The sequence below is a fragment of the Anas acuta genome, chromosome 28 (genome assembly GCF_963932015.1).
Source record: "Anas acuta chromosome 28, bAnaAcu1.1, whole genome shotgun sequence".
Classification (NCBI taxonomy): domain Eukaryota; kingdom Metazoa; phylum Chordata; class Aves; order Anseriformes; family Anatidae; genus Anas; species Anas acuta.
The window spans coordinates 2,740,550-2,766,973 of record NC_089006.1 but is presented as its reverse complement, the minus strand read 5'-3'; the positions used below and the strand labels follow the sequence as shown (position 1 = coordinate 2,766,973).

At 67.9% G+C, this 26,424-nt stretch overlaps 4 protein-coding genes and 1 non-coding gene across 10 annotated transcripts; 1 reads left to right on the top strand and 4 right to left on the bottom strand.

Moving 5' to 3' along the window:
• Nucleotides 1-272: 272 nt before the first annotated feature.
• On the bottom strand, nucleotides 273-10,776 carry NPR1 (natriuretic peptide receptor 1). Its single transcript, XM_068663184.1, has 21 exons — nucleotides 10,041-10,776; nucleotides 8,253-8,452; nucleotides 7,839-7,952; nucleotides 7,341-7,476; nucleotides 7,008-7,099; nucleotides 6,785-6,920; nucleotides 6,620-6,704; nucleotides 6,415-6,535; nucleotides 6,238-6,312; nucleotides 6,052-6,129; nucleotides 5,858-5,962; nucleotides 5,637-5,708; nucleotides 4,837-4,996; nucleotides 4,604-4,759; nucleotides 3,672-3,840; nucleotides 3,421-3,567; nucleotides 2,611-2,803; nucleotides 2,355-2,529; nucleotides 1,070-1,168; nucleotides 884-975; nucleotides 273-645 (listed from the first exon to the last, which is right to left on the bottom strand). Exons 1-21 carry the CDS (start codon nucleotides 10,711-10,713, stop codon nucleotides 583-585), a joined length of 3,141 nt encoding a protein of 1,046 aa, XP_068519285.1. The 5' UTR covers nucleotides 10,714-10,776; the 3' UTR covers nucleotides 273-582.
• Nucleotides 10,777-11,557: 781 nt separating this feature from the next.
• On the bottom strand, nucleotides 11,558-11,629 carry TRNAM-CAU (transfer RNA methionine (anticodon CAU)). Its single transcript has one exon. It is a non-coding gene; the product is annotated as a tRNA-Met (tRNA).
• Nucleotides 11,630-11,847: 218 nt separating this feature from the next.
• Nucleotides 11,848-16,494, top strand: ILF2 (interleukin enhancer binding factor 2). Of its 3 annotated transcripts, none has more exons than XM_068663190.1 (14): nucleotides 11,848-11,956; nucleotides 12,574-12,616; nucleotides 12,917-12,958; nucleotides 13,974-14,078; nucleotides 14,330-14,407; nucleotides 14,580-14,682; nucleotides 14,757-14,822; nucleotides 14,932-15,048; nucleotides 15,158-15,236; nucleotides 15,366-15,453; nucleotides 15,621-15,682; nucleotides 15,769-15,883; nucleotides 15,959-16,049; nucleotides 16,236-16,494. In XM_068663190.1, exons 1-14 carry the CDS (start codon nucleotides 11,952-11,954, stop codon nucleotides 16,394-16,396), a joined length of 1,155 nt encoding a protein of 384 aa, XP_068519291.1. In that variant the 5' UTR covers nucleotides 11,848-11,951; the 3' UTR covers nucleotides 16,397-16,494. The 3 variants fall into 3 exon arrangements, with proteins under 3 accessions (XP_068519291.1, XP_068519290.1, XP_068519293.1); XM_068663189.1 differs by having other exon boundaries at nucleotides 11,894-11,956; nucleotides 12,574-12,633; nucleotides 12,916-12,958; XM_068663192.1 differs by lacking the exons at nucleotides 11,848-11,956; nucleotides 12,574-12,616; nucleotides 12,917-12,958 and adding an exon at nucleotides 13,076-13,201.
• Nucleotides 16,495-16,641: 147 nt separating this feature from the next.
• On the bottom strand, nucleotides 16,642-18,375 carry SNAPIN (SNAP associated protein). The gene is made up of 4 exons (XM_068663195.1): nucleotides 17,985-18,375; nucleotides 17,321-17,367; nucleotides 17,104-17,222; nucleotides 16,642-17,004 (listed from the first exon to the last, which is right to left on the bottom strand). Exons 1-4 carry the CDS (start codon nucleotides 18,095-18,097, stop codon nucleotides 16,900-16,902), a joined length of 384 nt encoding a protein of 127 aa, XP_068519296.1. The 5' UTR covers nucleotides 18,098-18,375; the 3' UTR covers nucleotides 16,642-16,899.
• Nucleotides 18,376-18,615: 240 nt separating this feature from the next.
• Nucleotides 18,616-26,089, bottom strand: LOC137845748 (mothers against decapentaplegic homolog 4-like). Of its 4 annotated transcripts, none has more exons than XM_068663187.1 (12): nucleotides 25,784-26,089; nucleotides 23,381-23,545; nucleotides 22,075-22,249; nucleotides 21,958-21,978; nucleotides 21,659-21,847; nucleotides 21,412-21,552; nucleotides 21,193-21,321; nucleotides 21,052-21,105; nucleotides 20,773-20,956; nucleotides 19,637-19,805; nucleotides 19,064-19,202; nucleotides 18,616-18,952 (listed from the first exon to the last, which is right to left on the bottom strand). In XM_068663187.1, the coding sequence occupies exons 1-12, from the start codon at nucleotides 26,072-26,074 to the stop codon at nucleotides 18,741-18,743; spliced, it is 1,869 nt and encodes a 622-aa protein (XP_068519288.1). In that variant the 5' UTR covers nucleotides 26,075-26,089; the 3' UTR covers nucleotides 18,616-18,740. The 4 variants fall into 4 exon arrangements, with proteins under 4 accessions (XP_068519288.1, XP_068519286.1, XP_068519289.1 ...); XM_068663185.1 differs by having other exon boundaries at nucleotides 23,381-23,629; nucleotides 25,784-25,936; XM_068663188.1 differs by lacking the exon at nucleotides 25,784-26,089 and adding an exon at nucleotides 24,147-25,361 and having other exon boundaries at nucleotides 23,381-23,629.
• Nucleotides 26,090-26,424: the final 335 nt, after the last annotated feature.

Sequence of the window (26,424 nt, the reverse complement as noted above, 5' to 3'; positions counted from 1 at the left end):
CCCACCCCACCAAACCTCACTGCCCGGGGTGCCCCCCCCCCAAAAAAAATTCCGAGCCCCCTCCCCAAATTCTTGGGGGGGGGGCACCAAGGGTCAGGGGACACCCAGTGCCCCACTGGGAGGGTGATACGGGGGGGGGACACAACACCCAGTGCCCCCCCCCCCAGAAGGAGGACATGGGGGGGCTCCCAGTGCCCCCCATGGAGGGTGATACGGGGGGGGGGGGCGACACCCAGTGCCCCCCCCAGCAGGGGACAGCCAGGCAGCTGCGCACACACCAGCTTTATTACAAAAATCCGAGCTCCAGCGCTCCCATCCCGCCTCCGGGGGGGGGGGGCAGGGGGGGCACCGACCCCCCCTTGGGGCCACGGGGCCATCCCCGTGTCCCCCCCCCCCCGGCCACCTCCGTGCCCCATCCCGGCCGATGCCCCCCCCGGCGGGCATCGCCGAGTTTTGGGGTTCAGCCTCAGCGTTGGGCCCCACCCGTGTGACCCCAGCCTGGGGTTTTTTGGGGGGGGGGGACACACACGGTGACAGCGGTGCCGAGCCCCGTGGGGGGGCTGTGGGTGCGGTGGGGGGGGGTCAGCCCCGGGTGCTGCTCCCGCGCTCCCCCAGCAGCCAGTACGTCCTCACCTTGCCCTTGCCCTGCGGGAGAGGAGGGGGGGTCAGGGGGGTGTATTTAGGGACCCCCAGATTGGGGGGGGGGCACGGTGGGTGGGATGGGGGGGGGCACCCAGGGGGATTGGGGGCAGGGGGTGCAGGGGGGCACCCATCGCCCCAGGGGGGCTGCAGGGCACGGATGCGGGTGGAGGGGGCACATAGGGGGGACCCCGCTGGGTGTGGGGGGGGTCCCCGTTTTTTGGGGGGGGGGTCCGGGGCTCACCTTCATCTCCACGTCCCCCCGCAGCTCCAGCTCGAAGCAGCCGAACTCCTCCAGCACCGCCTTGGTCACGGCCGAGATGTGGATCTTCAGGGCTGGGTGGGTGGGGGCGGCCCCGTCAGCACCCATGGGTGCCTTGACCCCCCCCAAAAAAAAAAACCTGCCCCCAACCCCCCCCCAAGCCTTCACCTTCCCCGTTGGACTCCATGCGCGAGGCCGTGTTCACGGTGTCCCCGAAGAGGCAGTACCGGGGCATCTTCAGCCCCACCACGCCGGCGCAGACGGGCCCTGCGGGACCCCCAGTGAGCCCCCCCGCGACCCCCAGCCCTGTCCTGGTCCCCCCTCCCCAACACTGGTCCCTGGTGACTCCCCGGGTGCTGGTGTCACCTCCGCCCCTGTCCCTTGGGTCCTTGTAGGGGGTGGGTGCACCAGTGGGTGCCCCGTTGGGTGCCCCCCAGCCCTGATGTGGGGGGGGGGGCAGGGAGCCCTCACCCCTGTGGGTGCCGTGTCCCTGTCCCCACCCCGCAGAGCCCCGTGGTTGCCGTGTCCCTGTCACCATCCCTGCTGAACCGTCTGGGTGCCGTGTCCCCAATCCCACCCTTTTGACCCACATGGGTGCCCCGTCCCCGTCCCCATCCCCATGCCACTGACCCGTGTGGGTGCCACATCCCCATCCCCATCCCTGTCCCCACCAACCCATGTGGGTGCCCTGTCCCCATCCCCACTGACCCACATAGGTGCCACGTCCCCATTCCCATCCCCATGACCCCACACGTGTGCCTTGTCCCTGTCCCCGTCCCCATTCCCAACAACCCACATGGGTGCCATGTCCCTGTCTCCATCCCTGCACTGCTGACCACATGGGTGCCATGTCCCCATCCCCGTCCCCGTCCCCAACAACCCACATGGGTGCCACATCCCCATCCCCACTGACCCACATGGATGCCATGTCCCCACCACTGTCCCCATCCCCACCGCCCCACACGTGTTCCCCATCCCCATCCCCGTGCGGCTGACCCGTGTGGATGCCACATCCCCATCCCTGTCCCCACTGACCCATGTGGGTGCCACGTCCCCATCCCTGTCCCCATGCCACTGACCCACATGGGTGCCATGTCCCCATCCCTGTCCCCACCGCCCCACACGTGTGTCCTGTCCCTGTCTCCATCCCTGCGCTGCTGACCACATGGGTGCAACGTCCCCATCGCCATCCCCACCAACCCATATGGGTGCCATGTCCCCATCCTCACCGACGCACTTGGGTACCCCATCCCCATCCCCATCTCCACCGCCCCACATGGGTGCCATGTCCCCATCCCTGTCCCCGTCCCCAACAACCCACATGGGTGCCACATCCCCATCCCCATCCCCACTGCCCCACATGGGTGCGCTGTCCCCACCCCTGTCCCCACCACCCCACACATGTTCCCTGTCCCCATGTCCCCATCCCTGTCCCCGTCCCTGTGCCGCTGACCCGTGTGGATGCCGATGCGCAGCTTGAGCTGCTGCTGCGGGCGGTGGCGGATCTTGAAGGAGCGGACGGCGTCCAGCAGCGCCAGCGCCATGCGGGCCACCTCGCGGGCGTGCAGCTTCCCGTTGCGCACCGGCAGCCCCGACACCACCATGTAGGCGTCCCCGATGGTCTCCACCTGCGGGGGCAATGGGGGTGCCACCAGCTCCGGGGGGACACCCCGGGATGGGTTGGGGGCGCGGGGGGCGCGCGCCCTCACCTTGTAGACATCAAAATTGTCGATGATGGCATCGAAGCAGGTGTAGAGGTCGTTGAGCAGCGTCACCACCTGCATGGGGGTGCTCTCGGCCGACAGCGCCGTGAAGCCCACGATGTCGCTGAAGTAGATGGTGACGCTGTCGAAGGCCTCCGCCTGCACCGTCTCGCCCCGTTTCAGCTGCTCCGCCACCGAGCTGGGGGCGTTTTGGGGTTGGGGTGAGGGGGGGCGCAGCCCTCGGACCCCTCTCTGGTGTCCCCAGCCCTCAGCCGTGTTGGGGTCCCCGGGGGGAGGCCAGGGCTGAGCAGCTCTGAAGGGCTTGGGGGGTCTCTGGGGACACCCCAAATGGTGAGCCATGGGGAGGGGAATGTGGGGGGGGTCCCCAGTGCTTCTGGTCACCCCCAGCCCCAAGCCTTGGGGGCACTTTGGGGTCTCCAGGGACCCCCAGTTCTGAGCACCCCAAGTCTTGGGGGAGCTTTGGGGTCTCTAAGGATCCCCAGGTCCTCTAAGCACCCCAAGCCCCAGGGGGGCTCTGGGGGTCCCCAGGTCCCCTGATCACCCCAAACCTTGGTAGGGCTTTGGGGTCTCCAGGGATCCCCAGTTTCTCCGATCACCCCAAGCCACTGGGGGAGGCCCTGGGGGTCCCCAAGTCCTCTGATCACCCCAAACCCCTCCAAGCACCCCCAACCACGCACAGCACCCAAAGCAAACCCCCTGGGAGGAACCCCTGGGGTGGTGCCCCAGGGCGCTCAATGCAGGGGGCAGATTCCAGACGCCCCCCTCTTGTGCCCCCCCTGACCCCCAGGAGCTCACTGGGGCAGGATCTGGTAGAGCAGAGCCTCGGCTTTGCGCTTCTCCTCCAGGTAAGCCTGGGTGCGCTCCTCCACCAGCTCCTCCAGGTTGTTGGCGTACTGCTCCATGCGCGACAGCAGGTTGTCCAGGATGTTGCTGCTGCTCTCCCTGCGGGCAGGGGGTCAGCGCCCACGGGGCTGGGGGGGGGAAAAAACCACCCAGGGACCACCCTGGGGACAGGAGGGGGACACGGCGGGAGGAGGCGCGGGCACCTGTTGAATTTGCGGAGCTGGACCCTGATCTGGTTGAAGTCGGGGCGCTCCAGGACGTCCTCGGCCCAGCAGTGCTGCATCAGCTGCCCCAGCTCCTCCAGCTGGCACCCCACGCTGGCCGAGGGGCGGAAGCTGGGCCGCTCGCCGCTCTTCACCCGCTCGATGATCTCTGCGGGGCGCGCACCCGTCGGCAGGGCCGGCACCCAGCGGTGGCTCCAAGGACCCGGCAGCAGGTCCAAGACCCCATAGCAGCAGGTCCAAGCACTCCATAGCAAGTCCAAGACCCCATAGCAAGTCCAAGACCCCATAGCAGGTCCAAGCACCCCATAGCAGGTCCCAGTATCCATCACAAGTCTAAACACCCATTGCAGCAGGTCCAAGACCCCATAGCAGTGGGTTCAAGCACCCCATAGCAAGTGCAAGACCTTATAGCAGGTCCAAGCATCCATTGCAGTAGGTCCAAGACCCTATAGCAGGTCCAAGCACCCGATCCCAGGTCTCATCACCCTATCTCAGGTCCAAGCACCCCATAACAGGTCCAAACACCCATCACAAGTCCAAGACCCCATAGCAGTTCCAAAGCCCCATAGCAGTAAGTCCAAGACCTCACAGCAGTGGGTTCAAACACCCCATAGCAAGTCCAAGACCCCATAGCAGGTCCAATCACCCCATAACAGGTCTCATCAGCCTATGCCAGGTCCAAGCACCCCGTAACAGGTTCCAGCACCCCATAGCAGATCCAAGACCCCATAACAAATGCCAGCATCCCATATCAGGTCCCATCACCCCATCCCACGTCCTAGCACCCATCACAGCATGTCCAAGACCTCATAGCAGGTCCCTTCACCCCATCCCAGGTCCCAGCACCCATCACATCAGGTCCAATCACCCCTCAGCACCTCCCCGGTGCCGTCGCCCCGTCCTTTTCCCACCTTTGGGGCTCAGGTCCATGCCCTCCACGTAGAAGACTCCGTTGCGCAGGGCGATCTCTTGCAGGATGATGCCGAAGCTGTACACGTCGCCCTTCTGCGTGCCCCGTGCCGGCGGCGCCTCCATCCGCAGCAGCTCGGGCGCCGTCCACAGCTTCTCTGCGGCACCAGGGACGGGGTCGGGCCGGGCAGGGACCCCGGGGACGGGGACGGCGGGGTACGGGGCCGCTGCTCACTGGCGAAGAGCACGTGGGAGTCCTCGCCGTCGGGGGCCGTGCGGAAGCTCTCCAGCCCGTAGTCGGTGATCTTCAGCACGAAGCGGCTGTCCACCACGCAGTTGGAGGACTTGAGGTTCCCGTGGGACACGATGACGCCGTTGTGCAGGAACTGCATGCCCTGGACGGGTGGGTGGGGGGGTGAGTGGGTGAATAAATGGATGGGTGGATGGATGGGTGGACAGATGGGTGGATGGGTGGACAGACGGATGGACGGATGGATGGATGGGTGGTTGGGTGGGTGGGTGGACGGACAGACGGACGGATGGTTGGGTGGATGCATGGACGGATGGATGGGTGGGTGGGTGGGTGGATGAGTGGGTGGATGGATGGGTGGTTGGACGGACAGATGGATGGATGGATGGATGGATGGACGGACAGACAGATGGATGGATGGGTGGATGGATGAGTGGATGGATGGATGGACGGACGGACGGACAGATGGATGGATGGATGAGTGGATAAATGGATGGATGGATGGATGGACGGACGGGTGGATGGACAGGTGGATGGATGGTTGGACGGATGGTTGGACGGACAGATGGATGGATGGTTGGATGGACGGACGGACGGATGGATGGGTGGATGGATAAATGGATGGATGGATGGACGGACGGGTGGATGGACGGGTGGATGGATGGTTGGACGGACAGATGGATGGATGGGTGGATGGATGGGTGGACGGACAGACGGATGGATGGAGAACACTTGGACCCGGTCCCCCTGCCCCACAGAGACCCCCGTGGGAAGCAGCTCGTTACCTTAATGATGTCATTGGTGAGGGAGTAGCGGAACATCCAGTCCAGCGTGATGCTCTCATTCTCCAGGATGTCCTGGTGGGTGCAGGGGGGGTCACCTCGCTGCTCTACCCCACCCCGGGCAGCCCCACGGGGCGATGCAGCCCGAAGGCAGGGTGCTGGCCCCGTGCAGCCCCGAGGCTGGGTGACGGGCTCCTATCGGGGAGGGGGGACCCCGCTGGCACCTGGAGGCTCCCGCGGGGGCAATACTCGGTCAGGATGCAGATGTTCGGGGGGTCGGTGCAGGCGCCGATGAAGCGGGTCAGGTGCTCGTTTTGGACGTCCCGCATCTAGGGGACAGCGGGCTGTGGGGCCGGGCTCTGCCCCGCTCCGGGGACCCTGCCCCGTGCCCTGTCCCCCCCTCCCCAGCTCCACCTACATGCTTCAGCTCGAACAAGACTTTGCGCGTCAGCTCGATCCGCTTGCGGTTGAGGTGCTTCACGGCCACCAAGTTGCCCTGGGGGCGGGCGAGGTGGTGGGTGTCAGGTGGGTGGGGGGCACCCGGTGGGGTGGGGGGCACCCGGTGGGGTGGGGGGCACCCAGCCCCGCTCCCGTGCCCCCATACCTTGTAGTACGCCGTCTTGGCGTAGACCTGGAACTGCCCCTCTGCGGTCATCAGCGAGCCGTAGTTGGAGCCCCTCTGCGGGAAGCACGCTGGGTGAGCTCGTCCCCGTCCCCATCCTTGTCCCCATCCCTGTCCCCACTGCCTGCGGAGGGGTCTGGGGACATTTTGGGTGCTCACCAGCGAGAGCGTGAGCTTGCTCCCGGCGCTGCGCAGGTGCTTCTCCAGGCTGCTCATCTGCACGTCCTCCCAGCGGACGCGCCACAGCTCGGCCGCCAGCTCCTTCTCCAGCTGCAGCTTCCTGCAGCGGGAGGGCAGGATGAGACCCCCGGGGGTCCCCCGACCCCCTGGGCCACCCCCTCCCTCCCCAGCCCGCTCCCCGCACCTGTAGATGAAGAAGGAGATGATGGTGGTGGCCAGGAGGATCAGGCTGACCACGAGGGACAGCACCTCCAGGGTGCTCAGGCTGGCTGCGGGGCGAGAGGAGGGCGGTGAGGGGGTCGTGGGCGCCCCGGCCCCTGCCCCGAGGGGGTCTCCCCCCGCCGCTCACCCTTGTGGCACTGGGGGTCGCTGTTGTCGAAGCCGCAGGGGGGGACGTCGGGGGGAACCTTGTTCCCCGGCCAGTGGATGTCGCGCCCCGGCACCATGTGGATCTTCTTGGTGGTGCCGTTGTAGTTGGCCACGATCTGGGATGGGGACGAGACGCGGGTGGAACGAGACCCCCCGCAGCCCCCTGGGGACCGAGGTGGCCCCGTGCTGGGGCTGGCTCTCACCTGGAAGTCACCGCGCACCGGGTCCATGTCCCACAGGGAGTAGTCGCTCTCCCGGTCCCCGTTCTCGTCGATCTTCAGGAAGCCGGTGACGCCTGGGGACAGAGGGCGAGGGGCTCGGGGACGAGCCAGGGACCCCAGCCAGGGGACGGGGCACGGGGCCAGCGCTGGCGGGGACGGTGGCTCCGTCGTGCCCGGGGCTGTAAATCTCCATCCCGCTGGCTCCGATCCCAAAATACCAGCCTGGGAGCGTGGCGGGCGGGCAGCACCCAGCCTTGCTGGGGCCGGGATGGGGACAGGGACAGGACGGGGACAGGACGGGGACGGGACGCCCACCGTAGAAGGTGCGGTTCCACATCTGGCGGGTGATGGCGGAGGCGTTGGTGATGGAGCCGCCCCGCTCCAGCGTCTCGTTGACGGCCTGGGCGTAGAGCATCACCCCGTCGTGGAAGGCGGCCGCGATGAAATTCATCTGGGGGCACGGAGCTGACTGGGGACAGGGCACAGCCGGGGACCCGCATCCTCTTGTCCCCAGCAGCCCCAGGTCATCCTCTGCCCCTGGTCCCCAACAGCCCCATCGTGCACCCCCTCATCCCCAACAGCCCCAGCTCCATCCCATGTCCCTTTTTTCCCCAACTCCATCCCATGTCCCTTTGTCCCCATCTCCATCCCTGTCTCCACCTATTGCCCCCAACGTCCCCAGCTCCATCCCATGTCCCTGTGTCCCTTCCTCCATCCCCTGTCCCCCTGTCCCCTGTTCCATCCCGCGTCCCCAGCTCCACCCCGTGCCCCCGCAGCCCCACCCCGTGCCCCCCACCTGTCCCCGTGCCCTACCAAGCCGTCCTTCATGGTGTAGTTGAAGTGGGTGAGCGCCTCCTCCTTGAGCCGGGCCAGGAAGGGCCGGTACTCGGGGTTTTCGGGCTCCTTGTAGGTGATGATGGTGACAGCCTGGGGTGGGGGCGAGCGGTTGGCAGCAGGGACAGGGACCCTTCCCGCTCCCCTCCGTTATGGGGTCCCCCAAATCTCAGTGGCCAGGGCAGGCTGGCTTCGTGCTGCGCCTATTAATAGCTCCGGGCAGCGCTGGAGCCGGGACCTGGGGAAATTAATCTCGCTTCCTTCCTCCTCCGGGGCTGCCAGCAGGGAGCAGGCGGGCAGGCGAGGCTGGGGCAGCGCCGGCACTCACACTGGGGGGGCGAAGAGGACGCACGCGGGGGTCCCTGCCCGCGCGCAGCACCCCGGGGTGCTCACCTCGAAGGCTTGCCGGGCGCTGGCGTCGTCGCGGTCCCCCCGCTTCCAGGGCCGCTGGGGCTCGGGGAAGTGGTTTCCCTGCAGGCTGGCCCCGAAGATGTCGATGTAGAAGAAGGCGTAGTCGCCGCGGGTGAGCCCCTCGCGCCAGGCTTGCAGCATCAGCTCCCGCAGCGTGTCGGGGGCGCAGCACACGTAGACGACTGCGCGGGGGCGAAACCGCTCATGGCACCGGACCCCCCACCCAGGGTGGAGAACCCCAAACGGGGGCAGCGACCTCAGCCCAGCACCCCGAGTCCCTCCGTGCCTGGGTCTGGATTTGTATCAGCCGGACTGGCGGTGATAATTAGGGTGATTTAATTACAGCCCCGTCCCGTTATCAGACCCGAGGGTCCCCCATCCCGCAGCAGGGGATGTGCCTTGGGCTGCGCCACCCGGCACGGAGCGCAGCAGGGACCGGGGGCTGCTGCGCCCTCGGGGGGCACCGAGCGGGGATGCTGGGGGGAGCGGGGGTCCCGCGCCCGCTGCCCGCCCGTGTGCCCCCGCCGAGCCCTGCCCGAGGTTTCCTGTTTTCCTGACTCTGTTTCCTCCTCCGCACGGCCCAGATTCGACGGCCGAGATTTATTCGCCGGGACCCCGGTGGGTGCCGCTGCCCCGCGCCCCCTCCCCACTCCCCCCAGCAGCACCCTGGGGTGCTGCCCGGCGTCTCCGGGCTGTCACCGCCGGGTCCCCAAACAGCACCCAGTGGGGACAGCGGGGTCGGGCAGACGTCGCCCGCCGCTGCCAGCCCCTGGAGCCGCCGTTCCCGTGGGGGGGGGCGCCCAGACGGCTCCGTCCCGGCGGGACCGGGGGGCCGGTGCCCCGGCCGTGCCAGCCCCGGGCAGGCGGCGCCCCCGGAAAGCAGCCGCCAGCGGGGGGGGCCCTGCCCGGGCCGCGCTCCAGGGCTGGCCGGTGCCCAGCGCCCCGCCGGGCTGGGGGGGGGCAGCGCACGGGGCTGGGGCGCTGCGGGAGTGTGGCGTGCCCCCCCCCCCAACCCCGTGCCCACGCGTGTCCGGCCGTGCCGAGCCGTGCGTGGGGCTGTGCACACGCGTGGGGAGCCCCGCACGCCCGCGCCCCCCCGCAAAACCCCGCACCCCGTGCTCCCCGCGGGGGGGGCTCCGCGCATAGCCGGGCAAAGCCGTGGTCAGCAGGGGAGGGCTGGGAGCGCCCCTGTGGGAGCCGCGGACACCCGTGGGGAGGTGGGGGTGCCTGGGGGGAGCTGGGGGTGCCCGGGGGGAGCCGTGGAAAACTGTGGGGAGCTGGGGACACACGGGAAAAGCTGGGGACACCCGCGGGGAGCCGCGGACCCTGGGGAGCTGTGCACGTCCAGGGGAGCCGCGGACACCCGTGGGGAGCCGCGCGCGTCCTTGGGGAGCCGCGGACACCTGTGGGGAGCCGCGAACGCCCTTGAGGAGTCGCGGACACCCGAGGGAAGCCGCGCCCGGCAGTGCCGAGCCGCGCACGCCCTTGGGGAGCCGCGCACGACCCTGGGGAGCCGCGGACACTCGTGGAGGGCCGCGGACACCCGCGGGGAGCCATGCCCGGCCGCGGTGAGCCGCGCACGACCCTGGGGAGCCGGGAACACCTGTAGAGAGCCACGAACGCCCTTAGGGAGCCGTGCCTGGCCGTGGGGAGCCGTGGCCACCCGAGGGGAGCCGCGCACGACCCCGGGGAGCCCCGGACACCCGTGGGGAGTCCTGGCCACCCGAGGGGAGCCGCGCCCGGCCGTGCCCCCGCCACCCCCGCACTCACTGCGTCCCTTCTGCTTGATCTCCTGGATGATGAAGGAGTAGTTGCCCTTGTCTCGGAACACCACGTCCATGACGGTGAGGTTGCGCAGGGTGGGCAGCTGGACGTAAAGCCCCTCGGCGGCGAAGAAGTAGGGCCGGTCGTCCAGCTTCTCATCCCAGTAAACCAGCAGGGCGCGGCGGGTCCAGTTGAAGCGGCGGTGGAGCTGCACCCCCAGCTCGCCCAGCTTGCGGTGGCTCGGCCCGGCTCGGGTGGTGAGCCCGAATTCCTCCCGCTTGTCGTCGAAGCCGTGCGCCTCGGCCCCCGCCGTCACCAGCGGCAGCCGCCAGTGGCTGGTGAACCTCGCCACGGGCGCCGCCGTGTACACGCAGCCGGGCCCCACGAAGGCTGCGGGGTGGTGGGCGAGCCGCAGATCGACGGCGGCCAGGGGGGCGGCCATCTCGGAGCACACCCCGTGCCGGTCCTCGCTGCTCCCGAACACCCAGCGCAGCGTGTGGCCGGCCAGGAGGTCGGCTCTCCCGTTGACGGCGGCGGCGGCCAAGCGCACGGCCGGTCCCACGCGTGGCCATGCCCACGGGTAGCTCACGTTGCGCTCCGGTAACACCACCGCCAGCGTCAACGCGGCCGCCCGGCCGCCCGGCCCCGCGCCGCACAGCGCGGCCAGCACCGCCAGCATCGCTCGGCCGCCCGCCGCCAGCGGCTCCCCGCGGCGGGGCTGAGCCCTTCCTGGCCCCCCCCCCCCCGCACCCCTCCCCGGGCCGGTGACAAAGGGCTGCTCCCAGCCGCCGCCGCCGCCGGTAACCCCTTCCTGCCCGGCCCCGCCGCACCGAGGGGGCTCCTCGCCGTCCCGACCCCCCCCCCACCCCGATCCCACGCGGATCCACGCAGCGCTCTTTACCCGCGCCGCGGACACGCGTGGGACACCCAACGGCTGCCCCCGACGGCTCCAGCGCTGGGCAGGGCGGTGCGGAACGCCCCGAACCCCCCCCCCCCCCCGGACTCCGTGGGACCCCCCCTCTCCTCCGGGTGCCTGCCCCCCCCTCCCCGTCTCCCACGTCGCGCCGGGCTCGGGGCTCAGCGCCGCCCGCCCGCACCCACGCGTGGGGGTCCGAGGGATCCGGGGGGGGCCCCGGGAGCCTCCGGTATCTCCCCCCCCGAGGGCTCCGGGGGGGTTTTGGGGTCGCCGCGACCCCCACGGGGGGAAAAAAATCACAGCCCTGCGCCGGGCACCACTGCCGTGGAGGTGGAAAGGGTGGCACCGAGAGCCCCGCCGCGGGACGGGGGCGGCTCCGTGGGTTCGGCCCCGTGGGCTCGGCCCCCCCCCCGGACACGCGTGGCCCCCAGCACACGGGAGGCTCCCGGGGCGCTCCCTGCACCCAGCCGGGGTGCGCCGGTCAAGGCTGCAGCAGCTGAGCGTGGCCGGGGAGAGGCACTAGGGAGCGCCGGAGGCTGTAATCAAATCACTTAATTAAAGCGGTAATTAAAAAAAAACACGCAGGGCAGGGGAGGAAAAATGTCACTAGCAGAGGATGGTTTCGATCCATCGACCTCTGGGTTATGGGCCCAGCACGCTTCCGCTGCGCCACTCTGCTGCCGCTGCACGCGGCCCTCCCGCGGCCCTTATAGCTTCACCTCACGCTGTGCGCATGCGCGCAGCCCCCTCCGCCCGCTTCATTCCTGAGCATTGCGCCCCCTCCAGCGGCCGATGCGGAGCCGGCGCATGCGCAGCGCGGCTCCCCTCACACTCCCGCCCCATTTCCCGGGATCGCTTTGCGATTGGTCGATTCCGCTTAGATCGACGTTCCCCTGAACCAACGGGGTGCGGCGGAGCTCCGGCGGCGGGGGCGGCAGCCAACGGGCGGGCGGCTTGCTGCGGGGTGGCGGCGGGCGCTGCGTGTGGTGCGCGGAGGAGCCATGAGGTGAGCGGGGCCCGACCGGGGGGCTCCGGGGCTGGGGGGGGCTCGGGGGGGGCGGGACGGGGGCTGGGGGGGGCTTGGGGCGGGGCTGGGGGGGGGTTGGGGCCGGGCTGGGCAGGCCGGGGGGGCTCGGGGGGGGTGGGGCGGGGGGCTTTGAGGCCTGGGGGGGGCTTTGAGGCCTGGGGGGGGGCTTTGAGGCCTGGGGGGGGCTTTGAGGCCTGGGGGGGGGCTTTGAGGCCTGGGGGGGGCTTTGGGGCCCCAGGGCTGGGTCGGGGGGGGCCCAGGGGGCTTTGGGACTCGGGGGCTGGGCTGGGGGAGCTCTTGGGGTCGGGGGGGACCGTCCCGGGGGGCTTTGAGGCCTGCGGGAGCTTGAGGGGGCCGGGCCTGAGGGGCTTGGGGGCTGGGCTGGGTATTTGGGGGCTTTGGGGGCTGGGTTGGGTCTTTGAGGGGCTTGGGGGCCGGGCTGAGAGGGGTCTTTGGGGTCTGGGTGACCAAGCCAGGGGGTTTGGGGGCTGGGCTCGGGCAGTTTTAGGGCCTGGGGGGCTTTGGGGATCAAGGGACTGTGCCCAGGGGCTTTGGGGCCGCTCCCTGACCCCACTTTTCTCCTTTTTCTCCCGCAGGGGCGACCGAGGCCGAGGCCGTGGCGGACGCTTTGGTTCCAGGGGAGGCCCTGGCAGTGGGCGAGTCTGGCTTCTGCTCTAGCCAGGGGGTTCCAGCAGCGCAGGCCTAGGGGGTGGGGGCTGCAGCCGCCCCGTGTGGCGTGCTGCTGGGGCGCAGGGCAGGGCTGGGGGCTGGCAGTGTAGCGCAGGGTAGCAGCGAGGCGCAGCGGGGGGGGTGGGGGCGCGTTGAGATTCCCTGTGTCCACGTAGGGCCTTTCCTGCTCGGGGCTGAACCTCTCTGGGGTGGGTGGGAGACGCGCGCTGCTGCGGAGAATAAAGTGCTTTTTTCTCTCCCCCCTTTAGGTTCCGGCCCTTTGTGCCGCACATCCCCTTTGATTTCTATGTCGTGAGTAAACCGAGCCCTCCGGAGCTGTTTGCAGGCAACAGCCGCGGGGCTTTTCCTTGTTTAAAGATGCCGGTTAAAAACGTTGCGTGCGCTGACTTCGTGTGATGGTTTGACTTCTTTTAGCTTACCCGGAGTAGAGGAGTTCACTGCAAATGCCGTTGGCTCAGTAACTAAGCTGAAATACTTTCTGTGTTGGTTTGGATTGTGTGGAGTACTTGTGTCACACGGGATGACTGGGATGCAGTTGAGTAATCGCAATCACAAAAACACCTTGATTGAGATTTTTCCCTGCTGCTTGAGGCTCCCCACCTTCCCAAGCCCCAGCTTCTGCCAAATCCCTGTAGCACCAGCATCGTGCGTTACTCTGACAGCTGTCACTCACCTGGCAGATGTCCTCCGGGCTGCCCTGCGCTGCTGGTCCTCGCAGGGAGCCGCAGGAACGCGCCTCTCCCGCCTTCTGCAGGAGGAAATCCATTCCTTCTGCCCAGCATCTGTCCTCGCGGACACGTGACTCAGGGAAAACAAATTCACTCCTTCTTGGTTACCAGGCCCTGGGGCTGTGAATGCTGTCACAGCAACCGAAACGCTCTGGCTGTCTGCAAACAAAGCAGATTCTGATTCCTTATTCTTAAGAGGCTGCCACGGAGCTAATAAAAGCCCTTGGTGATGGAGCTGTTCTTAAAATAGTTCCACTCTGTCTTGTGCTGCTTCATTCTTTGGCTGAGAAGCGCTGCACAGTGCGGGACCTGCCCAGGTGGGGCGTTCTGGTGGCTCCTGTGCAGGTCCTGAGGATCTGCAGAGCAGGGCCAGGGGGCGTGGGCAGGGCGGGCAGCTCCGGTCACCTTTCTGACAGCAGAACAGCCCAACTAAAAGCTGAGCTGCGAGGTGAGATTGGCACTCACAAAGGAAACAAATCCCGGAGAGTAGAAATAAAAAGTTGGTGTCTGTGCCGGTGAGCAGGTTGAGCTGCAGGCTGGTTGTGATGTCTGTGGTCTGACGTCTGCTCCCGTTTCAGTGCGAGATGGCTTTCCCGCGGGTTAAGCCCGCCGCCGATGAGAGCGCCTTCAGCGAGGCCTTGCTGAAGAGAAACCAGGACCTGGCACCGACAGCGGCTGAACAGGTGCTGAAAATCACCTCGTGTGCTAGCTGGGATGCAGAGAGAGACTCATTCAGAGAATGTAGCTGGTAGAGGTCGTGGCTAGCCTAAAAAGTAATCGTTTCTTTGAAGCGCTGCAGTAGAAGTGTCCAAGAGATTTTTTGGACAATGATTTCCAAATAAGCGTTTAATTGTTATTTTGCATTTGTGCTACGCTCCACGAGACCATCCCGGGAACTGCTCGATTCCAGCACCCGTCTTCCATTCCTTTCCAGGCTTCCATCCTTTCCCTGGTGACCAAAATCAACAACGTGATTGACAACCTCATCGTAGCGCCGGGAACTTTCGAGGTGGTGAGTCCAAGGGGTTCCCTTGGGAGGTGTTTTAGGGGGATGCTGGCGTCCCAGCTGCCAAACCTCACCCCAGGTGGATCACCCTGGATTTTTCAGTCACTCAAAGGTCTGTGCTTTTCCCCAAAATGCAGCGCGTGCGTTGGTTTTGCTAATTCTGCCTTTATTTCAACAGCAAATCGAGGAGGTTCGCCAGGTCGGCTCCTACAAGAAGGGGACCATGACGACGGGGCACAACGTGGCCGACCTGGTGGTGATCCTGAAAATCCTACCCACGCGTGAGTATCCCTCCTGGGGCTGCGGGGGGAGGGCAGGGCCCGGCCCTGCTCTAAAAACCTCTCCTGCTCCCCAGTGGAAGCCGTGGCGGCCTTGGGAAACAAAGTGGTGGAGAGCCTGAGGGCGCAGGACCCCAGCGAAGGTAGGGGCAACGCGGGGCTCTGACCCTGCCCGTGCTGGGGCTGATGCATTGCTGGGGGTCCCTAAATCCTTGCAGCCCCTCTGAGGGAGTTGAATTTCCCCCCCCCAAGTCCTGACCATGCTGACCAACGAGACCGGCTTCGAGATCAGCTCGGCCGACGCCACGGTGAAGATCCTCATCACCACGGTGCCGCCCAACCTGCGCAAGCTGGACCCCGAGCTGCACCGTAAGGGCTCTGCTGGCTCTGCCCTCGCGTGCCAGCCCTCCCTGGGGGCTCCCCTAGCACCTGCTCACCTTTTGGGTAAAAAAACAGGTGTTTTTGTTGCTTCTTTCAGTGGACATCAAGGTGCTGCAGAGCGCCCTGGCTGCCATCAGACACGCTCGCTGGTTTGAGGAGAACGCTTCGCAGTCCACGTGAGTTTGGCCTCGAGTCAGCCGGGTTGGAATTCTTTTCCCAGGGAACGGGGAGCAGGGAAAGCTCCTGCTCCCGCAGCAGGAACGTGCGTGATGCGTTATGAGCTCTGCTCTTTTTGTCTTGTCCAGGGTGAAGGTGTTAATCCGGCTGCTGAAAGACCTGAGGATTCGCTTCCCTGGCTTCGAGCCCCTCACTCCCTGGATCCTGGACTTACTGGTGAGTGCACAAAGGCAGAAGCCGGAGCTGTGCTGCAGCTCTGTCCCTTCCCACACCTGCAGAGCTCAGACTCCGAGCAGCTCCCAGCAGCTCCAGCAGGATTTGGGCTGCCCACCCTTCCCGTGCAGGGAGCCCGGCTCATCCTAACGCTTCCCCTCCCTCCCCAGGGGCACTACGCCGTGATGAACAACCCCACCAGGCAGCCCCTGGCCCTCAACATCGCCTACAGGTCAGTCTGCACTCCGCCTGCACGACCCCCTGTCCCCCCCAAATCAAATCCTGCTGCCTAAAAACATCGAGGGCTTTGTCCTGCAGGCGCTGCCTCCAGATCCTGGCGGCGGGGCTCTTCCTGCCGGGCTCGGTGGGGATCACGGATCCCTGTGAGAGCGGCAATTTCCGCGTGCACACCGTCATGACCCTGGAGCAGCAGGTGAGGCGCCTGGCGTGATGTGGGGACAGGGGTGGGGGCTGCAATCAGCCCTGCGCTGACCCCAGCCCTGCACAGGACATGGTGTGCTACACGGCGCAGACGCTCGTCCGCATTCTCTCTCATGGAGGCTACAGGAAGATCCTGGGCCAGGAGGGCGACGCCAGCTGTGAGTAGGCTTGAAAAGGTTTTTTGGGGACACAGGCCTGGTTCTGCGTGCTGAAAAAGTGCTTAATAATGCCCAGGAGGCAAAGCTGCAGCTGGGGGGGGGCTGCTGGGCTGCAGGCTGATGCTGGGGGGCTCCCTGACAGCCCTGGGGGGCCGTGAGCTGCCTGCTCAGTGCTGCTCATCGCAGATTTGGCTTCCGAAATGTCCACCTGGGATGGAGTGATAGTGACGCCTTCCGAGAAGGCCTACGAGAAGCCTCCGGAGAAGAAGGAAGGAGAAGAGGAAGAGGAGAACCAGGAGGAACCCGCGGCAGGCGAGGAAGAGGAGAGCATGGAGACTCAGGAGTGACTGAAGGACCCGGAGCATCCTGAGTGAGCGCAGCAAGCTGCTGTGCCCCCCTTTGTGTTTGTGTTTTATAGGTTCGCATTAAAACCTCCCCGTTTTGAGTGTGTCCCGTGTCCCTGGAGCAACACGCGCTACAGCAGGGGTTCACCAAAGGGGCTGGGGGGGCCCTGACCGTGCCAGGTGCTGCCTGGGGGGGCCGAGCCCCACATGGGGCCGTGACCGAGCAGCATTACAGACCCACACTGCCCCACCGAGCACCAACCGCCCTTTATTTCCCTGCCTCCACCCCTGGAAGCGCAGCAGCCGCAGCCCCCAGCTCGCTGAGCACCCCCTGCAGCCCCACCGGGGGGGCTCCTCGTGTCCCCCCCCGTGCTGCAGCCACGGATTCCTGCACCCGCTCGTGGCGGGGCCGTGCCCGGTGCTGTCGGTGCTGCTCCCGCTCTGTCCCAGCGCCCCGGGGGGGGGCGCAGCCACCTCAGATCCGGCCCGGTGCTGCGGGGGGAGCCTCACTTGCCGGGCAGGCCCTGGGGGTAGCCACCGGCGGCCTCCAGCAGGGCTTTCCTGCGCACCGTCTCCTTGGCCACGCTGTGGTTCAGCCTCCGCAGCCGCTCCTGCTCGAAGGAGGGGGGGTAGCAGAAGCCGTCAGCACCGGGGAGGGGGTTGGGACCCCCCCCCAAAAAAAAACACCGCAGCTCCCTCCCCGCGCCCACCTGTGCGTTCTGCAGGATGTTGTTGACCAGCACCACCCTGCGCCGCGCGTTCAGCAGCTTCTTGACGTAGGGGTCGAGGTCGAGCGCCACTTTCTGGTCCTCGTTGATGCGGCACAGCTCTGCGGGAACCCGCGCGGGGCTCAGGGCCGGGGAAATCCCCCCCCGGACCCTCCCCTCCCCTCCCGGTCCCAACGGGGCCCCCCCGGTGCCTCCTCACCCGTGGCCAGGCTGTCGATGTGCTCCCGCAGCTCCACCTGGCTCTCCCTGGGGAGGACACGGAGCTGGGGGCAAGGACCGGGAACCCGGCCCGGACCCCCCCCCGCCTCCCGTTACCCTCCCGTTACCCCTCCCGTTCCGCTCCCCCCATTACCGATGCCCTGCGGTCCCCCAGGCACCACCCCAAAAGCCCCCAGCTCTGTCCCCAGCCCCGGTTCTCCCCCGGTGCGGCCCCGCCCTCGGCCCCCACCACCCCCGAAGCCCCTCACGACCCAAAACTGCCCCGGTCCCCGTCCTCGGCTCCGGTCCCGGTGCCGTGAGCCCATTCCCGGTCCCGTTCTCGACCCTCAGCCCTGGTCCCGGCCCCGTTCCCGGCTCCCTTCGCCCATCCCGGCCCCACGGTCCCAGTCCCGGTCCTGTTCTCAGCCTCCCCCCCCCGCCCGGTCCCGTTCCCGGCCCTCAGCCCTGGTTCGGGTCCCGTTACCGGTCCCGTTCTTGGGGCCCCGGCCCCGTTCCCGGCTCCCTCTGCCCGTCCCGGTCCCATTCCCGCTCCCGTTCCCGCCTCTCGGCCCTGTTCCCGGTCCCGGTCCCGGTCCCAGCCCCCCCTCCCGTCCAGGCCCCACAGCCCCGTTCCCGTTCCTGGTGCCCCGTTCCCGCTCCCGGACCTGACGGCGTGCACGTGCCCGTCGAGCTGCCTCACTGCGGGCCGCAGGAACTGCAGCAGCCCCTCCGCGAACAGCTCCCGCGCCGCGGGACCGCCGCCCCCCGCCGCCGCCATCTTGGCGCCGCCGCCGCGCGGACCCACGGGAAATGGCGGCGGGGCCGCCGCGCGCGCAAGGGGCGCCGGGAAATGGAGTCCGCGCCGCGCTCCCACGGCCACTTCCGGCCCGCGCCGCGGGGGCCGCTGGGAAATGTAGTTCGGGGGGCGCCGCCCTGCGGCCACAGCCCAGGGAGGAGCAGCGCGTTTTGGGGTCGTTTCGTCTTTTTTTTTCCTCCTGTTTTTTTCTTTCTTTTTTCCTTTTTTTTTTTTCTTTCTTTTTTTTTTCCCCTTCGTTTTTTTCCTTTTTCCTTTCTTTTTTTTTCTTTCCTTTTTTCCCCTTTTTTTTTTTTTTTACATTTTTTTCCCCTTCTTTCTTTTTTTATCTTCTTTTTTTTCTCCTTTTTTTTCCTTTCTTTTTTCCCCCTTCATTTTTTTCCTTTTTTCTTTTGTTTTCTTTCCTTTTTTCCCCTTTTTCATTTTTTTCTTTCCTTTTTTCCCCTCTTTTACCCTTTTTTTTCCCCCTTCTTTTTTGCATCTTCCTTTTTTTTCCTCTTTTTTCCTTTTAACTTTTTTTTTTTTTTTGGGGGGAGGTCTCTTCCTTACAAAAAAATTAAATAAAGCGCGGGGTGTGGGTGGGGGACGGGAGGGGCGGCGTTGCGTGCTAGCGCAGGGGGCCCGGCTCGGCGGCGGGCATGGTGTGCAGGACCTCGTCCAGCAGCTGCAGCGCGCGGTGCAGGTGCACCTCGATCCAGCACGGCGTGTGCTTGATGCTCTGCCGGGGGTAGTCGGGCCCCCAGCCCTTGACGAAGCTGAGCCGCAGGATGCAGAGCCGCCTCAGATCGTCCACGCCGATCCCCGCCGCCGCCGACAGCCCTGCCCGGGAGGGAGACATCCATGGGATGTGGGATCCGAGGGCTGGGGGGCATTCGCCGTGCCCCCCCCCACCCCAAATGCCATCCCGCACCCCCCCCCGGGTTCACTCACCCACGGCGGGCGCGATGCCCCCGACCGAGCCGGGCCCCGGGATGGTGCCGGCCACGGCGGCCGCTTGAGCGGCGGCGGCGGCCTGGGCCGTGGCTGCCTGCTGCTGCATCTGCCGGTGGCACTGGCGCAGGTCAAACACCTGGGGGGGGGGGGGATGAGGATGATGGGGGGGACCCCTCAACGTGGGTATGGGGTCCCTCCCTCCCCGCAGCCCCTCCGTCCCCTCCTGGCACCAGGGACCCTGTGCTGGGGGTGCCATTTCACGTGGCTGTGGGGTCCGCCCATCCCCTGTTTTTTTTTTGTTCCCCCCCCCCCAGCACGGGGGTCCCCCTTTTTTTGGCACCCACCTCAACGTGGCCTTGGGGTCCTGCCCTCATTGGGGTCCTCCCATTGCCCCTTGGCGCTGGGGACCCTTCCCTTGGGACCCCCCTTAACACGGGCAAGGGGTCCCCCAGTCCCCAGGGCCCCTCTTTTCCCCCCCAGAATAAGGGACCCTTTCCTTGGGATCCCCTTTAACATGGGCACGGGGGGGGGTCCCCCCACCCCAAAAACCCCTCTCCCCCGTCCCCCCACCTTGATGTAGGCGCCGGGGTAAATCTTGTGCACGGCGTCCCCGGGGGCCCTGCCGGCCTCCCGGTCCAGGTAGTAGCTCTGCACGAAGACGGCGTGGTCGCTCAGGCACCGCATCCACACGTCCCCCTCGCCGCGGCACTCCAGCTGCACGCCCTTCCCGATGTGCAGCCTGCCCCGGACAGGCCGTCAGCCCCCCATGTCCCCCCCCTCCTGCCCCCGCACCCCTCCACCCCCTGCATTTCCCCCCCACCTGCCCCCTACCCCCCCCATTGGCCCCCCATCTGCCCCCCTTCTGCCCCCCATGTCCCCCATTTTGCCCCCTGTGTCCCCCATTTTGCCCCCTGTATCTCCCTCCTGCCCCACGCACCCCCCATCCACCCCATGCACCCCCCTATACCCCCCCAGTCCCAAACTGCCCCCTTAATCCCATTTCTGCCCCACACATCATGCTTTGGCCACGTACACCCCCTGCTGGACCTGCACCTCCTCCATTTACCCCCCCCCTTCTGCCCCCATATGACCCCTAATTAATACTATCATACATTTACCCCCCCCTTTTGCCCCCGTATTACCCCTAATTAATATTACATCCTTCATTTACCCCCCCTTCTGCCCCCATATGACCCCTAATTAATACTATCATACATTTACCCCCCCCATCTGCCCCCATATTACCCCTAATTAACATTACCTCCTCCATTCACCCCCCATTTTCTGCCCCCATACTACCCCTAATTAATACTCTCATACATTTACCCCCCCTTCTGCCCCCATATTACCCCTAATCAATATTACTTCCTTCATTAACCCCCCTTTTGCCCCCATATTACCCCTAATTAATATTCCCTCCTCCATTTACCCCCCTATCTGCCCCCATACTACCCCCAATTAACATTACCTCCTCCATTCACCCCCCCATCTCCCCCATACCCCCCCTAAATCCCCCATCGTACCCACACCTCCCCCAATTCCCCCCCCATCCCCCCCCCAAACTCCCCACACCCCCCACACGCCCCCCATTCCCCCCCACCCCATCCACCCCCCCACCCCCCTCACCCCCCGATTCCCCCCATCCCACCCCTTCCCCCCTGCCTCCCCCCCTACCCCCGTTGCCCCCCCCTCGCCCCCCGCCCCACCGGGCCCTCTCGCTGGCGTCGGTGCGGTGCACGTTGGAGAGCTGCCCCAGGCAGAAGCGGTCGCCCCCCGAGGGGTCCACGTAGCCGTCCACGATGACCACGGGGCAGTTGGACGGCACCTTAAAGATCTCCCCCACCTGCACGTCCATCTCGAAATAGGCGATGGAGCACCAGAACTCTGGCCCTGGGGGGGGGGGGGACACGTGGTTTTTTTTTTTGGGGGGGGGTCAGGGCACCCGAAATGAGCGCTGGGGTGCTGGGCGCCCGCCGGGTGCTTACCGGGGTGCGTGGACACCGGCTGCTGGTAGGGTGCGGAGCTATGGGGTGGGGGCCCTGGGGTGGGGGGGGCACAAAATGGGGTGAGTGCTGTGATGCTGTGCCCCCCCCCAACCCCATTAATTAACCCCCCCCAAGACCTACAATAGTGATTGGGGTGGTGCAGGGGGGGCTGCGGGTGGCTCCGGCTGCTGGGCTGGGGAGGGGGCTGCAGCCCCCCCAGGCTGGGGGCGTAGATGGCCGTGCTGCCGCTGCTCCAGCTCGCTGGAGAACCTGGGGGTGGGAGAGAGGGTGGCAAAGGGGGGGGGTCAGAGTGCAGGACCCCCCCATAAAGCTGGGGGACAGGGCAGCCCCGGTACTCACCGTGGTAGGGCGGCTTGGGGGGCGCGGGGTATCCGTTCTGCGGGGGGGGCTGCGCTGGCGTGGCGGGGGGCGGCGTGGGGCAGGCGATCCGCAGCAGCCCCTCGTTGGGGGGCAGGGGGAGCAGGGGGCCGCCGGGGGCCACTGTGGGTTGCGGATGGGGTTGGGGGGGGGCTCAGCGTGGTGCCCCCAAACCCTTCCCCAAGAATGGGGCTGATTTTGAAGGGGGGGGGGGTAAATTGGGTCTTACCTGGGGGCGACATGGGCAGCGCGGGGTAGAGGCTCCCGGGGGCTCGGGGGGATTCGGGGAGCGGCGGGGGGGGCAGCGGCGGGCGGTAGGGCTCGGCGGGGGGGCGCGGCGCCCGCTTGGCCCCGTGCGGCACCTCCATCTGCACACAGGCATGGACAAACTCCTCCTTCACCAGGCGGGCGGGGGGCGCTGGGCGGGGGGGACACCGGAGACCATTGGGGGGCTGGGGGGGGGGCGGCGGAGGGGACCCACGCGGAGGGGGCTGCCGGGTCCGGGTCGCAATGGGGCCGGGGTCTCACCTGCGCTGGGGATGCTCAGACCTGGTGGGGAGAGACCAGGAGGGGGGTGTGGGGGGGCGTTATGGGGGGGGGGGTGGGGGAAATGTGTGGGGGGGTTGTGGGGGTGTCGGGGCTCACCGATGGCCGGGGCCACCACGCGCTCGTAGTGGTAGGGGTTGACGCAGACGCTGTCGTACTTGAGGTCGAAGGCGAAGCGGCAGAACTTGGCGTGCTTCAGCTCGTTCTTGTGCAGGTCCGGCCAGCGCCACAGCCGGGCGTAGATGACGTGGGGGAACCCCTTCCTGCCCGCCACCTTTTTTTGGGGGGGGGGGGACACGCGGTGAGGAGGGGGACACGGTGAGGAAGGGGACAGGGTGGGTGCCCAAGGGGATGCTGCACCCCACTACGCGCAGCCAGCCCCACCGATGGCACCCCCAACATGGGGATGTGGGGGGGACACACACAGGGTTGGACCCCCCCCCAAGCATCCATCCATCACCCCCCCCCCCGACCCCAAATAAATCCCCGCAGCTCGGCGCTGGCGCCAGGCTGGGACCCCGCAGCGGCTGGGGGCTCCCCCTGCGCCTCCCCGGAGCCGCGCTCGCTCCAGACATAACAACCCCCCCGCGCCCCCCCCCTGCTGCAGGCTGCCAGACAGTGACTCATCCCCGCAAGGGGGGCAGCGCCGCCGGGGGACGGGGATGCCGGAGAAAAGGGGTTGGGGGGGGGACGACGGGACAGCGGGTGGGGGGCAAAGCAGCCCCCTGTGATGCTCTGCCCTGCTGGGGGGGGGCTGCTCTGCCTGCCCCCTGTCCCCCCCCCACAGCCACATGTGGTTCAGCACACAGATGCTGAAATCAGTGCGGCACCAGGCAGGGAGCTGTGGGGTGGGGATTGTGGGGACCCCCCCCTGCGCACCCCTCTGCTTGGGGGGGTCCTCTGGTGGGTCTCCCCCTGCCCCCATGCCTGCCCCCCCCCCCCACCTTGTCCCCACCTTCCAGCTTGGGGGGGAGTGCTGGGGTCTCAGGGGACTGGCACCCAGGTTGCCAAAGCTTGGGGTGGGTTGTGGGGTCTTGGGGGGCTCAGGGGTACCCCAAAGCCCAGGACCCCCTAGCTTGGGGATCAGCACAGGGACAGCAAGGACCAAAAGCTGGGGATTGCTGTGGGGTCTGCAGGGCACCGGGATACCCCAGTCCCTCCAGACTGGGGACACCTCGCGTGCTGGGGGCTCACGGGGCACCGGGACCCCACGTCCCCAAAGCCTGGGGAGCGCTGTGGGGTTTGGGGGGGGCGTTATGGAGCATCAGCTCCCCCCAGCTTGAGGACAGCTTGCACGGGGGAGCATTCATGGGGCACCAGGACCCCCAGCTCGGGGATCTTTGGAGGGTCTTGGGATCACCCAGACCCTTTGGGGAGGCAGTGGGGTGCCCGGGGTGGGGGTTACCTGGAGCCGCCCGTCCAAGGTGCGCTGGATGGTGACGCACTTGCTGGGGTGGGCGCCGTTGGTGGTGATGGCGGCGATGAGCGAGTCGAGCTCGTCCTTCTTCTCCTTCAGCTTCTTCACCAGGCTCTCGATGGCCCGCTTGGCGAAGGTCTCGTTCTCCCCGCCCTGCCGGTGGCACATCAGGCTGTGCACGATGCTCAGGCAGGCGTCGCTGCTGGTGGGCGCGCCGAGGGACATGGCGCCGCTCCCCTGCAAGGCACGGCACGGCACGGCCCTGCCCGTCACCCCTGCGGCAGGGGTCCCGCCGGCCCCCCTGCCCTCGCCTGCGCGCCCACCGCGGCACGGGGCAGCTCAGCATCGTGGCAGCGCCGCGCCGGTGCCCACAGGGGGGCTGGAGGTGGGGAGAGGAGGGGGATTATTCGGCCCCCCTGCGGCACCGGGGACGCGGTGGCACCTGGAAAGGGCACGTGGCGGGCGAGGAGGAGGTGGCACAGAGCCATGCGTCACCTCGAATCGGGGGGGGACCAGCTTGGATGCGTGGCTTCCATGGTCCCTATCCGGGGTGGGAAGAGGCCACGGGGGTAACGGCGATGCCTGGGGTGCTCGGGGTGTCCCCGGTGGCACCAGAACCCGCGGGTGGCCACGCGCCCGGCCCGGGGGTCCGCGAGGACGGCGGCGCCATGCGGCCAGCAGCCGCGCCACCCCGACAGCGTGCGGCGGGGAGGCCGCCCGCGTGTGCGCAGCGTGCGGCCGTGCGAGTGCTCACCTCGGGGTGCCGCAGGCGTGCTCGGCGCTGCCCCGGCCCCGTCTCCAGCGCGGAGCCCAGACTAAACAGAGCCCGGGCTGCTGGCGCCGCTCCTTAACCCCTCGCTCGCTGCTGCGTTGGGCTTCTCCCTCTGCCTCCTCCGTGCGCACGCCGAGAGCCGCGCGCACACGCGTGTGCCGGGGCCCCCGAGCATCCTTCCACCACCCCCCCTCCCCGCCTGCCTTCTCCAGCCGGGGCTCTGAGTCACGGCGGGTGCGAGCGCTCCCGGGCCTGGGAAAATCCTTGGGCCGGCGGCAGACACAACAAACCCTTCGCCCCTGCTCCGCGCCGCTTATCTGCGGGCCGGGAGGCCGCTCGTCCTGCCAGCGCGCTGCTGGCTCGGCCCCCGGCGCGGGCGCATGGCCACGGCCCCCCCCCCCCTTCGCCGGGGCGATGCTGCTGGCCGGGCTCCCCCGCTTTGAGGCCAGCCAGATGCCGTCGGGAGCGGGACTGGGGGACGCCAAAGGGGCCCCCGCTGTTGGAGCACGGCCCCGGGTTCCCCTGCGGGCTGTGGGGTTTGCTCCGTGGGTGCCTCGGCACCCGTCGCGGTGATGCCCGGAGCTCCCCGGTGCCGGTGCTTGTGGTGCTCGCTGGCAGCCAGCTCGTCCCCGGGGACCCCGCCGGCCTGGCACGCTCTGCCTCATGAGCGAGGCTCAGATTTTGAGGGCAAAGGAGGTGAAAGAGGGCAGCTGGGAGTCCCTGAAAGATGGGGCTGCGCGGGGCCACCCCGGTGTTGGTCGCGGCTCCCAGCGGCTCCGGTGATGCCGGTGGCTCCGGGAGGACGGCTCGAGGAGAACCAGCGCTGCCGTCCCCAATCCCCTCCAAAAGTCAGCCCAGTTTGGGGCAAACTGAAGCAGAGGGGGTGCTGCTGGCTCACCAAGAGCACCGCCAGCCCTACCGGTGCCACGGGACGGGGCCGCCCAGAGCCGGGGGGTCCCGACGAGGCCCCACGGGGGTCCCGGTGCGGCCCCTCGCTGGGGTCACCTCCCGGTGCCCGGTCCCCCCGCTCGGGCTGGAGGTGACATTTCTGCGCCAGCCTTTTGTCCCAGCCGGAGGGGGGCTTTTCACCGGCCCTCGCTGCTCCTCCAGCAGCGGAGGGGGGGGCTCGGGCCGGGCTCTGTGCCCCCCCCCCACCCCGCATCGCCCCGACCACCACCGCCCCCAGCCCGGCGGAGGGGACCCCGCGCCCCCCCTGCCTAACCCCGGGGCCGCCAACTTCGCTCCCCGGTAATCCCCGGGGCACGGACAAAGGCACCGGCGGTGCCCGGGGGGGGTCCCGCTGCCAGCCCGGTGCTGGGGTCCCTGCGGGGGGTGCAGAGGGGGGGCTGCAGCCCCCAGCCAAGAGGGTGCCGAGGGGATGCGCGGGGCTCCCGGCGCCTTATTGCAACCCCCGGGACGTCCCGGAGCGGGGGCTCGGCTCCGTCCCCGGTGGCACCGGGGCCCCCCCTGCACAAACCCAAACCGGGGAGGGGGGGAAACGGGGAACGGAGCAGAGGGGGGGCTCCACCGGGCGGTGGGCAAGGGGGAGCCGGGCCGGGTCGAGCCGGGGGGCAGCAGGGGGGGCTGGGCAGTGCCGGGGGGGGGTCAGAGCCACTCACCTCCGCCGCCCGGCTCCGTTCAGCCGGGGCCCGGCTCCCGCCGCATCCCCGCCGCCGCCGCCGCCAACTTGGGCGCTCCGGCAACAAAAGGGGCCGCCGGAGGCGCCGCCGCGCCGCGGCCAATGGCAGGCGGCGTGACAACCGGCCGCCGCCCCGCCGGCCAATGGGGGCAAGGCTTACATGGCGGGCGGGGCTCTTGCCCCAGGCTCCGGACCCGGCTCCGGGCGCGGCTCCGGCGCGGAGCCCCCCGGGGGGATCCGGCCCCAAGGGACCCGGAGCCCCCGGCCCCATTCCGGCCTCTCGCCCTGACCCAGGAGGGCCAGGGGAGGTGAGGGGGGAAAACAGGGGCTCCCCCCACGCTGCTCCAGGCACCGGAGCTCCCCCAGCAGCCCCCCAGCAGCACGGGGAAGGCACCGGGGGTGCTCCCCAGGCACCCACCGAGGGAATTTCACCCCCAGCGAGGAGCAGCGATGTGTGCGGGGGGCTGAGAGCACCCCCCAATCCCCAGCATCCCCCTCCCGAGGAGCTGCAGGCTTAGGGAACGCGCCCCCACCCTGCAGGGCGCAGGTTTTGGGGTCCAGCCCTGCCCCCAGCACCCTAATGCATGGGGCACAAGGGAAGGGCGGGGATGCGCCCCAAAT

What these genes read in the sequence shown, in the direction of transcription:
- SNAPIN (XM_068663195.1), bottom strand. Translation starts at nt 18,097, where the DNA reads ATGGCGGCGGCGGGGGGCGGCGGTCCCGCGGCGCGGGAGCTGTTCGCG. An exon ending in GGGCACGTGCACGCCGTCAG is followed by an intron (nt 17,368 to 17,984) that starts GTCCGGGAGCGG and finishes TGTCCTCCCCAG; the next exon opens with GGAGAGCCAGGTGGAGCTGC. An exon ending in CATCGACAGCCTGGCCACGG is followed by an intron (nt 17,223 to 17,320) that starts GTGAGGAGGCAC and finishes GGGTTCCCGCAG; the next exon opens with AGCTGTGCCGCATCAACGAG.
- ILF2 (XM_068663189.1), top strand. An exon ending in TCCCCTTTGATTTCTATGTC is followed by an intron (nt 12,959 to 13,973) that starts GTGAGTAAACCG and finishes CTCCCGTTTCAG; the next exon opens with TGCGAGATGGCTTTCCCGCG. An exon ending in GGCGCAGGACCCCAGCGAAG is followed by an intron (nt 14,823 to 14,931) that starts GTAGGGGCAACG and finishes CCCCCCCCCAAG; the next exon opens with TCCTGACCATGCTGACCAAC.
- NPR1 (XM_068663184.1), bottom strand. Translation starts at nt 10,713, where the DNA reads ATGCTGGCGGTGCTGGCCGCGCTGTGCGGCGCGGGGCCGGGCGGCCGG. An exon ending in GATCAAGCAGAAGGGACGCA is followed by an intron (nt 8,453 to 10,040) that starts GTGAGTGCGGGG and finishes GCCCCCGCGCAG; the next exon opens with TCGTCTACGTGTGCTGCGCC. An exon ending in GCAAGCTCACGCTCTCGCTG is followed by an intron (nt 6,313 to 6,414) that starts GTGAGCACCCAA and finishes TGCTTCCCGCAG; the next exon opens with AGGGGCTCCAACTACGGCTC.
- LOC137845748 (XM_068663187.1), bottom strand. Translation starts at nt 26,074, where the DNA reads ATGGGGCCGGGGGCTCCGGGTCCCTTGGGGCCGGATCCCCCCGGGGGG. An exon ending in AACGGAGCCGGGCGGCGGAG is followed by an intron (nt 23,546 to 25,783) that starts GTGAGTGGCTCT and finishes TGCCACCGGCAG; the next exon opens with GGCGGGGAGAACGAGACCTT. An exon ending in CCCCAAGCCGCCCTACCACG is followed by an intron (nt 21,322 to 21,411) that starts GTGAGTACCGGG and finishes TCCCACCCCCAG; the next exon opens with GTTCTCCAGCGAGCTGGAGC.